The sequence below is a fragment of the Pseudorca crassidens genome, chromosome 2 (assembly GCF_039906515.1).
Source record: "Pseudorca crassidens isolate mPseCra1 chromosome 2, mPseCra1.hap1, whole genome shotgun sequence".
Taxonomy (NCBI): domain Eukaryota; kingdom Metazoa; phylum Chordata; class Mammalia; order Artiodactyla; family Delphinidae; genus Pseudorca; species Pseudorca crassidens.
This window is the reverse complement of record NC_090297.1, coordinates 141,297,825-141,310,201: the sequence shown is the minus strand read 5'-3', so window position 1 is coordinate 141,310,201 and position 12,377 is coordinate 141,297,825. Positions and strand designations below refer to the sequence as shown.

Here is a 12,377-nt window from a genome sequence, read left to right as displayed (position 1 = left end):
CAACTTTTGCAAAAAATCATGTTTCCATAAACTGTAACTTCATCCTATGAAGAAGTAATCATATGTGGATCTAACAAATAGGCAATTCAAGTGCAGAGTAGAAGTTACAATCCCACCAATACAAACAAGGTCACATGTAAATAAATTTTGCATGTTTAAAATTGAATGATACACTGCTAAAATCATCTTTTTAAACACATGTGACTTTTTGATAACACTAAAAACTAACATTTTTTTGACTGAGAGATAATTGCCATATAACATATTAGTTTCAGGTATGTAACATAATGATTCAATATTTGTGTATAATGCAAAATGATCACCACAGTAAGTCTAGTTAATATATCTAATTTCTTAATTAATTTAGCATTTATTACCAGGAATCATATAATCCATCACCCAAGAATTCAGGATAATTGTGTCTCCCCAGATAACCCAGACAGTCTTAAAAGATTTGAAAGATTAAAAAGCACACTATTTTCCCTGTAGCCATGTTTCACTCTATCACACAGAGTTTTCTTCCTTTTATTTGACAACAATCTCTTTGCTCTTAATTTAAGGTCCCTTTTCTTTATGTGGACACTGGAAATTCAGAAAGAGTTGTGTAATCATCAGCTATTATACAATAAACCAGATTTCCTAGAGCACTAGTACCGAGCCAAAACACTATCTTTTTTTCTCCAAATGGAAATCTCTCACATTCTTGTTTTTCTCTTTTTTAAACTTCATTTACTTTCATTATGCCCGTCTGAGCACTTCTCAGATTTTCTATATTTCCCATAAGTGCATTCAGAAATGAAAGTGTCTGGGCTTCCCTGGTGGCACAGTGGTTGGGAGTCCGCCTGCCGATGCAGGGGACACGGGTTCGTGCCCCAGTCCGGAAAGATCCCACATGCGGTGGAGCAGCTGGGCCCGTGAGCCATGGCCGCTGAGCCTGCGCGTCCAGAGCCTGTGCTCCACAACGGGAGAGGCCACAGCGGGGAGGGGCCCGCGTACCGCAAAAAAAAAAAAAAAGAAAAAAGGAAGTGTCTGATGTGTGTCAGGCTGGGTAACAACAGTAAATAGGCTGAAAGTGTTCTAGTCCCTGATGGAGCTTAGGTCCAGAAGAGGACCCCAAGGATACAAGAGCACTCTAAAATGCCCTGTAATTTAAAAGTTATAAACTGTAGAATTATGAAAACAGACTCACTTAAGTTTCCATTGCTAGTGTTCCAAAATAAAAATGCATTCTCTCATAAAGCCAGGAATTGTTTGACCTTCGTCTGAACTCTGCCCTGCATCAATGTAATGGCATTCACATCTTAGCCAAAGATCTCCCAAATTTCTCACAAAATGATATATTTCTCTTGTTTTCCCTCCAAAATCTGCTTGGTCTCATTCACTTTGCTAAATTGTAGTCTTTGTCTTCACACATCAATACATGGTTTTCCAGTGAAATCATCCTGATACTGACTCACCATCAAAACTGCCAGTTTTTAAAAGTTTTGTCACAATCTCTTCTATAGAACTCTCTCATTCGTTTTCAAGTTGCAATCAGGAATGAGCAAAAATCAAAGAAAGCATTCAGCCAAAATTAGATACCACAGAAACCGTGAGACATGGCTATTTTTAAACAATAACACTAACTTCTAAATAAATACGTCAACTTAAAACACGACACAGTGGAAAATCAGAGGCTACCTTCTCAGAATATTGGCCAAGATAAAGATTCATCTAGAGAATAAAGAAGTGTAATTTTTCCCTGTCTTACTTCCAAATCTTAGCATGTTCACGATTTTCTTGAAGTGGGCTACTTTGTTTACACAAAACACACTAAATTTGGAAGAAACTCTTTCTGCTTTAAAATGGGATATTGCAACCCAAAGCCACACTTAATATATTCAGTAATGGGTGACTAGAGCATTCTTGATTTTGAACTGTGTTGAAACGATGATTACTAAATTTATAGGCTCTACCCGTATATAAATAAGTTCATTTCAATCAGTAAGTTCAAACAAATAAGTAAGTGTAATAGTCAGTTAAGTCAGTTTCATGAAGCACTTGACAAACAGTTCAATCTGGCCAGTATAATTAAATGAGAATATCTAATATTTATTTACTGTTTACTGGGCCAGGCACTGTTCTAAAACTCTCCATGTATTAACACATTTAACCATAACCATAACCACAACCTTTAGAGGTAGGTATGATATATATACAGCTCTGTTTCACAAAGGGGCATGCAAGGTGAAGAGAAAAAAAATAACTTGTCTGACATCACACAGTGAATAAGTAGTCGAATCATGATTCCAACCCAGACGGTGGCTGTCTGACTCGGAGCCTGGGGTCACAAGCTGCACGTCCCACCAGTTTCTCTCAAATGACAACTCTGACATTCTCTAAACTTATGATTCCAACAAGCACAACCTAACCTGGATTTTATAAATGTTAGCTGGGAAACAAAACTGTGGACCCAAATTGGCTTTCTCCTTAAAAAAATAAATAAAAATTTAAAAAAGAGAGAGAGAGCATTCTGAAATTGAGTTGAATGATAAATCATAGTCTCAGGAAAAGCTGAAAAAATTCCTGCTTTCCAACTTTAGTCGATCCTCACTGCCACTAAGCAATCATTCCATTCCACTCTTACTGACGCATTAAAGCTAATGCTACACTTGGTTCAAGTCACCCCGTATTCCTCATACCGGCCACTTTCGACAGAGGTAGTCTGCTAAAGCTGCATCAGCCTTCTTATTTTTAATATCAAACATTCTTTATCTTTACCTACCAACTTTCGGTTTAGTAATACTTCTGAGGAAAAAGCCAAATGCTGTTTGCTCTAAATTCCCCATTACCTGGTCAGAAATCTTCCATGACTCACTGCTGTCAATAAGATAATATCTAAATCCAACTTCCTGAATCTGGGCTCTGCTAAAGTTTGATCCCCATGTACCTGTTCTTCCTTCACGTACAAATGCTCTGGTCCCCTGGCACTTGTCTAGACACCATTTCCTGAGCATGCTTGTCTTTTCTAGTCCCAGAACTGTGAGCAAGGGCTCAGGCTGTTCTCTCCACCAGAATGGCCTTCCACCCCTTTAGTGATCCAACCACATCCTTCCTTTAGGAACAAGCCCATACCATTGATAACCACTGTAAACCACAATGGTCCACGGTAACCCCATGCCCCACCCTCATCTCTTACTACTCTCCCTACTACTCTCTGTGTTCCAGCCATGCTCTCCTCCTTCCTGTTACTCAACAAGCCAGGCAAACTTCTGCTTCAGGACCTTCCTACTCAGAGTGGCTTCTCCCCTCAGGTATCATCAGAGATGCTTTTCTCAGCCACAGTTTTGGAACTGCATTTGCAACCCTCTTCACAAACATACGCATACTCTCCTCTCCTCCTTCCTTGGTTTATTTAGCACTTATCTCTATCACTATCCAACACAGGCATCCTTTACTTATTTATCTTACTAAGTAGAATATAAGTTCCAGGAGGGTAGGGATTCCTGTGTGTTTTATTTATTTCTGAACAGGTAGTGCCTAAAGACTGTCTGACACACAGTAAGTGCTCAATAGTTATTTGTGAAATGAATGAATGGATGAATAATTCCTTCTTATAACTCTCATTGTATACATTGTCTACACAATTTATTTAGCACTTACAATTATAAATTTGTAAATAATGAACTCTAGTTGATGATATGCTGAAGTCTTTAGGGATGAAGCATACTATTGTCTGCAGTTTGTGTTTCAATGTATCAAGATGGGGAATTCCCTGGCGGTCCAGCGGTTAGGACTCCACAGTTTCACTGCAGAGGGCCCAGGTTCCATCCCTGGTTGAGGCACTAAGATCCCACACACCAAATGGCATGGCCACAAAGACAAACAAACAAACAAACAAATAAATAAATAATGTATCAAAATGGTTTGATGGACGGACAGATAGAAAGATATGTGAAAAGCAAGTAGAATAAAATGTTAATTGTAGAATCTAGGTAGCAGTTACATGGGTATCCAGTGTAGAAATATTTCAACTTTGTATATGCTTGAAAATTTTGATAATAAAATTTGAAGCAAAATATAATACCTTAGAAAGGCCTTTTTTGACTATATAAACTCACTTGCCCACCAACTGTTCTCTATCACATCCCTCTATTTTATTTTTTTCATAGTATTTATCACTAGCCGATACTGTGTGGATTATCCTTTTGCTTCCTGTTGCCTATTTACTTTCCCCATCAGCATGCAAGCTCCCTGGGAACCATCGTCCACCATGTCCTCTGCTGTTTGCCCATCACCTAGAATACTGCCTGGAACACACTCAGTGTTTAATAAATAACTCCTAAGTAAGTAAATCAATGAATAGATGCCTCATGAGACTGCTTATTATATTACTCATCAGCTTATTCGTGAATGCCTACTCCTTTCCAAACAGACTATTAGTTCCTTGAAAATGAAACTTTTAATAGCTTTCTTAATATTAATCGAAGTTTTAGGTACACAATAAAGGCTCAAATTCTCATATTAAAAAATAATCTATGGATAGGTCAGTACTATAAAACTGCATAATATAGATTTTTTAATACACTATCATGTTTTTCCATATCTGTAAAATGGGAAGCATTGAAAACTTCTGGGTAAAAATAGTCAAGTGAAAAATAAGATATTCTTTCTAGAGCACAGAATTTTATAAATTAAAAAGTATTTAGAAATAAGTTAATGGAGGGACTACCTTAGTGGTCCAGTGGTTAAGAGTGTGCACTTCCACTGTCCCTGGTCTGGGATCTAAGATTCCACATGCCTCCCAGTACACCTCCCCCCCAAAAGTTAATGGAAACCTTCTTTTAGAGATGAAGCAAACAAGACTCAGAGAGAAAGAATGACAACTCAAACACTCTAGAGGGAGGTTAGTAACAGACAAAATGAGAGCCCAGGTCTCCCGGTTCCCAGTTTCTACCCTGAGTGGGTAGAGCAGGACCCTGGGAATCTGGCAATCTCCACTTGGAGTCTCCTGTTCTTTCTCCAGCTGGCTCCTGGCCACAGAAATCCCTCTATGTTGACTCAGTATGAACTTTTGGATGACAAAATTTTGAAGGAGTTTTTGTTAATAATGTCTTGGCTTGAAGCATAAGTTCTTCCTTTGCCAAACTCAAATGGTCTTTTTATTATATCAGATTGCCTTAACCATCTCCAAGAACTGTTTATAAATCTCCTCTCCCACGATTCCCTCGCAACTTGTTTTCTCTTATAACCTCCGTGAACACTGTAGACAGAAGACAGTCCTCCTCTGAAAGACGGGGATTCAGGGATGAGGAGGGGCTGGATGGCTTGCTTAGGACACGCCACATGGTCTGGGGGACAAATGGGGGTTCTCCCCAACCAGCCATTATGCGTTTACTTTTCTCCCACTACCATCACAGGTCACCAACTCAAAGAATTGTCATTCAGATGAAAACTACAAAGGACTCTTGAAAACAGTTTAATGAAAGAAAGCTGTTGGCCAACTGTTTTCTCAAGCACACTAAAGAAAATATGTAAGCTACTTTAAATTCAGGAATGTAGAAAGTCTTTTTTAGAGCCCCAGGGTTACACACCTAAGCATAGGAAATGACAGTAGGAGAGGAAATGCATGTTTTCCTACAGTATCTTCTCTTAAAATCAGTCTTTGTGTCATAGACTGAAGGGCAGGAAAAAACCATTATATTTCAGAAAGGCCAATTGTGCTTATGAAGCCCTCAACAAGGGTTTATTGAGAACCAATCCTAGCAACATGCCATAGGTAAGGTCTGCCGATGTTATAACATTTAGCCACTTCTAACTCTCTATCCCACTGCTCACCAACACCTACTTGCCAAGCCATGTAACTTGTCATGCCCCAGCTTGTTTTATTCTTTCAAAACTCCATGCCTTTGCAGTTTCTCCTAGAAACTAGAATGCTCATAACTGCTTCTCTGCCTACTGAAATTCTGTTCTTCACAAACATTTATATACTGCTTAATATGTACCAGGCAATAAGCATTATATGCATGTACAGATACATCTATGTGAGTATTATATATATTACTAGAATCAATTATTGTTAAATATTTTATATGTAATGTTATATACTTAATAAACTAAGTAATATATAATCATAGTTTATATAAAATTATACAAATCATAATTAAATAATGATATCTAAATGTATTTAAATGTAATCTACATTATAATCTATAATTATATGGATATATTATATATAAATATAACTAACTCATGTAATCATAATGATCCTCCTATGAGATATAATCTCCACTTTACAGATGAGCAAATTGAGATTCAGAGGAACTAAGTGATTTCCCCAGGATGAAACAAATGGTAAGAAACAGAGCTGGGATTTAAACACCAAACAACCTAGCTTCAAATGACAAGGTATTAACCACTATGTTCACTGTTGGACCTGCTCAAAATCATCTACTGACATGGAGCCATCTCTGGCCTCCTCTCACAACATAATCTTTCTTTATTCTGTCTTCCCCCTGCACTCTGAACACACCTCATTGATACTTATCTTACTGTGTAGTGGTTTCTTTTCATCAAACGGATCTCCCTACGTTCACTTCCTTTTCCAATCCCTACCTCTCCTCCACCCCAGATGAAGATAATCGAGGGAAGAGCTTCCTGTACCATATTCTTCTTTATGTGCCTTGAACACAACACAATGCTTGGTAGACTCCAATAAACGTTTGAAAGAATGAATGAATGAAATAACTTTAAAAGAGGTAAACAGAAATGTGGGCAGTGTATCTCTTAGCACTGGGTAGAAAACATATAGAAGACATGCTTCCTGGAGCAGCTAAAGGTATCAGCAGGGAGTATGTGACTGGAGTGTCCTCAAGGCAACTGGGTCACTCTGATTACATGAACTGGTCAGGGTCCTTTGGGCTTAAGTCAGTTTCTAAATAGGTATATACTCATGGAATAAATATAAACTATGTATTAGGTCTGTAATTAGGCATGCATAACCAGTATTCCAGTTTCCTGACCAGGATTTGAGTTTGCACAGTTTAAATGATTCAGTCCCAATGAACAACACGTAATTATCATGGGGGTTCAGGAAGAGGTCATATGGGATGCTAACAGTTAGGAAAGGAGGTAGGAGTTAAGGGATAAGGAGATGTGGGTGAGGGGAAGATTTGAAAATCATCCCAAGGAACAAAAACACCAAGCTGTTCCCCAAAAGAAGAAATTAATACATTAACCAGCTTTCTGAATCCTGGTCTACCAGTTGCTTACATTTCTCGCTATAAACTACTACACTAGTTTCCCATAAAATTCAGAATCCAATGTTTGCTCTGTATAAATAATTTCTCTAGGGTTTTATTAATCTTAAATAAATTATTGAAATTTCAGAAATGCAGCAAACGGAAGGAAGGAAGGAAGGAAGGAAGGAAGGAAGGAAGGAAGGGAGGGAGGGAGGGAGGGAGGGAGGGAGGAAGGAAGGAAGGAAGGAAGGAAGACTGCGAAGGAAGGATTTCCAAACATTAAACTCCAACTTTCCAGGTTAAATAGATTTTATCTGACATAAGGTTGAAAAATAATTCGTTGTGCTGCTTACTTGGTTGAAAATAAAAGGAACCTCTTTCTTCTCTCCCACTTTCATAGAAGATATGGGAAATATTGCTGTCCCGAGCGTTTCATCCATGACGTAATTGGCATCCATCAACGTGATCTATAGAGAGTAAAAGGTAGAGAGCAGAGGTATCAAATTTTTCTGGAATCTTTGGAAATTATATCTATAATCTCCATCACACTTAAAAAATGAAAATTCTCAAGTGATATTTAACAGTCATTTGAAATCTTCAATATTCAACTGGTAACAATACTTTGTCTTTTGTTTCTGAATGCCACATTTGCTTCTAACATAATAATTAACTTTTCACTTTCCTGATTGACACTATCATACTTTGAAAAATGAAACTTTATCCCCTCTCTGGGGAAATGCTATTTTTGGAATATGAGAAAGAAATTAATGTAGAAAATCTATGCAACTATTTTGGAAAAGATCTATGTGAACTTATTTTAAAGCTAATTATTTGAACTTTAAGCTAATAAAGTTAATTTATTTTAAAGTCCTAATCAATTGACAATATTTTTATTCTATTGTACTTGGATCCTCCTCTTTCTAACAGAACGAATATTTTCTCCAAAGCACATGAGGAGGATAACAGATTCTTCCCAGCCCCACCTAACTCCTGTATTTCCCACTGGACACTCACATAGCTTGATGTGCAGTAGCTAGAAGCTCATCTACCATATACTGCACAGCTGGACTCCAACTACATCAAACTGAGAAGAATGAAGGCAGTGAGGGGACAAACTCAAGCATCAACCTCAACATGATGGTGGCCACCTCACTGTCCCCAAATGACTCACTTACCTCCAAAACATTGTCCTGATTAGGATCCAAAATAAATTCAAAGGTCTCATTCCACACAGGGTTTATGTCATTATTGAAGTGTTTTGTTCTCTTCCTGCTGTCAGGGGTTGAGGAGATGAAAAGTTCCACATAGGGGTCTGGAGTGTCAACTATAGACAGTAAACACAAATGAGAAGGGGGCAAAAATGTGATTATTCCTAATTTGTTTTAATTAATATGTGTTATCAGATTATTTTCAATGAATCTGCAATAACATATTCAAAATGTCTGAGACAAAATGATATATAATAGAAGAACGTCATAGGTTATATACTGTTTACATATTATGTCCCTGCACTTCCCAACAGTCCTGTGAGAGGGAATCATTTATTTGGTACTTTATACAAAATTCCTCTGTCCACCTAGAGGGCACGGTCACTGCAATCAACAACTCAGTCCAACTGCTAGACAATGATAACAATCTCACTCAGCTAACCACAGCGTAACCTTCACCCCAGGACTACGATGGCAACAAGATCATGAGTTCAGGATCATCATGATTGTTTATATTAGAAAAAAAATTAACCTACTATGTTATTTGCCAAACAAAATAATGAAACTTGGTGTGGCATACGTATTGCTTGTAGTTATAAGGCTGCCTTATATGGTTGTACAGGTTGTGCACTGAAGAACTCTAAAGGGAGGCATTTACATTAGTAACCAAAATATATTTCTCTATTTATTATGGTGGTATTCAATAAGATTGAAGTGGGCATCTCAAGGAAGTGACAGCTTTTTCTGTTACACATAAAGACCCCCTGAGGGCATGATATGGGTGCCATTTTATTTATTATTTATTATTTATTTATTTTAAACATCTTTATTGGAGTATAACTGCTTTACAATGGTGTGTTAGTTTGTTTTATAACAAAGTGAATCAGTTATACATATACACATGTTCCCATATCTCTTCCCTCTTGCGTCTCCCTCCCTCCCACCCTCTCTATCCCACCCCTCTAGGTGGTCACAAAGCACCGAGCTGATCTGCCTATGCTATGCGGCTGCTTCCCACTAGCTATCTATTTTACGTTTGGTAGTGTATATATGTCCATGCCACTCTCTCACTTTGTCCCAGCTTACCCTTCTCCCTCCCCATATCCTCAAGTCCATTCTCTAGTAGGTCTGTGTCTTTATTCCCATCTTGCCCCTAGGTTCTTCATGACCTTTTTTTTTTTTTCTTAGATTCCATATATATGTGTTAGCATACAGTATTTCTTTTTCTCTTTCTGACTTACTTCACTCTGTATGACAGACTCTAGGTCCATCCACCTCACTACAAATAACTCAATTTCATTTCTTTTTATGGCTGAGTAATATTCCATTGTATATATGTGCCACATCTTCTTTATCCATTCATCTGTTGATGGACACTTAAGTTGCTTCCATGTCCTGGCTATTGTAAATAGAGCTGCAATGAACATTTTGGTACATGACTCTTTGAATTATGGTTTCCTTAGTGTATATGCCCAGTAGTGGGATTGCAGGTCATATGGTAGTTCTATTTTTAGTTTTTTCAGGAACCTCCATACTGTTCTCCATAGTGGCTGTATCAGTTTACATTCCCACCAACAGTGCAAGAGGGTTCCCTTTTCTCCAGCATTTATTGTTTCTAGATTTTTTGATGATGGCCATTCTGACCAGTGTGAGATGATATCTCATTGTAGTTTTGATTTGCATTTCTCTAATGATTAATGATGTTGAGCATTCTTTCATGTGTTTGTTGGCAATCTGTATGTCTTCTTTGGAGAAATGTCTATTTAGGTCTTCTGCCCATTTTTGGATTGGGTTGTTTGTTTTTTTGATATTGAGTTGCATAAGCTGCTTGTAAATTTTGGAGATTAATCCTTTGTCAGTTGCTTCATTTGCAAATATTTTCTCCCAGTCTGAGGGTTGTCTTCTGGTCTTGTTTATGGTTTCCTTTGCTGTGCAAAAGCTTTGAAGTTTCATTAGGTTCCATTTGTTTATTTTTGTTTTTATTTCCATTTCTCTAGGAGGTGGATCAAAAACGATCTTGCTGTGATTTATGTCATAGAGTGTTCTGCCTATGTTTTCCTCTAAGAGTTTGATAGTGTCTGGCCTTACATTTAGGTCTTTAATCCATTTTGAGTTTATTTTTGTGTATGGTGTTAGGGAGTGTTCTAATTTCATACTTTTACATGTACCTGTCCAGTTTTCCCAGCACCACTTATTGAAGAGGCTGTCTTTTCTCCACTGTATATTCTTGCCTCCTTTATCAAAGATAAGATGGCCATATGTGCGTGGGTTTATCTCTGGGCTTTCTATCCTGTTCCATTGATCTATCTTTCTGTTTTTGTGCCAGTACCATACTGTCTGGGTGCCATTTTAAATAGAAAGGAACAACTGCAAATAATGGAACTATTTAAATTTCCTCCCACTATACATATACTTAACAACAAGGCAACTGACCCTGAATGTGGAAATATTGATTACTCCCCCTTTTTTTGTTAATAGATCTTTATTTGAGTATAATTTCTTCACAATGCTGTGTTAGTTTCTGTTGCACAACAAAGCGAATCAGCCATATGCATACACATGTCCCGTTATCCCCTCCCTCTTGAGCCTCCCTCCCACCCTCCCTATCCCACCCCTCTAGGTCATCACAAAGCACCGAGGCGATCTCCCTGTGCTATGCTGCTGCTTCCCACCAGCTAACTATTTTACATTCGGTAGTGTATATATGTCGATGCTACTCTCACTTCGCCCCAGCTTCGCCCTCCCACCCCATGTCATCGAGTCCATTCTCTATGTCTACTCTTTATTCCTGCCCTGCAACTAGGTTCATCAGTATCTTTTTTTTTTTTCTAAGATTCCATATATGCGCTTTAGCATACAGTATTTGTTTTTCTCTTTCTGACTTGCTTCACTCCCTTTTAATGGCTCCTTTGAATCCTTCATCTGACAGCATTGCACATACTATATTTTATAAAGGAAACTACACATCTATCTATCTTTTCCTACAAGACTGTCAACAACTTGAGGTTAGGAACCAAGTCTTACTCATCTTTATATCTTCAGAACCTAACAACTATCACAATATTTAAGGTCTCCTCACTTAAGGACTCGACTTTTCTCTTTAACTCATCCTTTCCCATGTGGCCATTACAACTCATAACCACAAAAACCAACCATCAAGTGATGCCTGATAGGATCTCTGTTGAGCACTTCACATACATGAGTCTCATTCTAATCTCACAAGAGCACTATAAGGTAAGTACTTTTAGTGTTGAGGCAACAAGAACTGAGAGATGTTAAGCAATCTGTCCAATATCACACAGCTATAAGTATCAGAGCAAGATGGGACTGCAACAATCATCCTCTCAATGACATCATGCTCCTAAGTGCTAAAGATGGGATCATAGGTATGGCTTGTTATGGAAAGAGGAGGTGGAAAAGAGCTTTGGAGAAGAAGAGGAAGGGCGATAAGCAGGAAGAAAAGAGGAGGGAAGGGGTAAGGATGGAAAGAGAGGAAGAGAGAGAGGTGCAGAGGTTCATAAAAAAAGATACAAAAATTGAAAACAAAGGAAAAGCAAAAATGATAGTTCTTAAATGATTGTCTTTCAAAGAATAGTTTTTAAAAAAATAATTTAAAAAATATACTTTGTCCTTTCACAGTAGTTATGGTCAAATAATGTAATCAATGTCCTTCACAGCTCTTCTATGTGGTCATCAGATTTTTTAAGTGGGCTTTTTTATTGTTAAGTGGGAAAATCTACAAATGAGGTATTAGCATTTGGGATTGCCTTTTAGTTAATTTTTCCACTTGCAGCTTATGCATCATTGGTCAAGGGCAGGGGAGTCTCAAAAGTGAGAGTGCAAGGTAAATGCCTAGGGAAAATTAACCACCACACATTTCAGGGCCTCTCGCCTTCTGAGATGGCCCACACTCTGTCTGTGGAGTGTGTTTTCCTCCAAGGCCCTTCTC

The 12,377-nt window shown here is 38.0% G+C and overlaps 1 protein-coding gene across 4 annotated transcripts in view; it reads right to left on the bottom strand.

Annotated features, from left to right (window-relative positions):
• The window catches only part of PLA2G4A (phospholipase A2 group IVA), a 160,799-nt gene that overhangs the window by 80,592 nt on the left and 67,830 nt on the right, over positions 1-12,377 (bottom strand). For 3 of the 4 annotated variants that reach the window (XM_067728953.1, XM_067728955.1, XM_067728954.1), the window contains exons 4-5: positions 8,396-8,544; positions 7,574-7,687 (exon numbers count right to left, since the gene is read on the bottom strand). In XM_067728953.1, the coding sequence (XP_067585054.1) occupies positions 7,574-7,687; positions 8,396-8,544 (263 nt within the window). Of the gene's footprint in view, positions 1-2,929; positions 3,082-7,573; positions 7,688-8,395; positions 8,545-12,377 lie in introns of those variants that run through there. The other variant, XM_067728957.1, reaches the window with a different exon arrangement.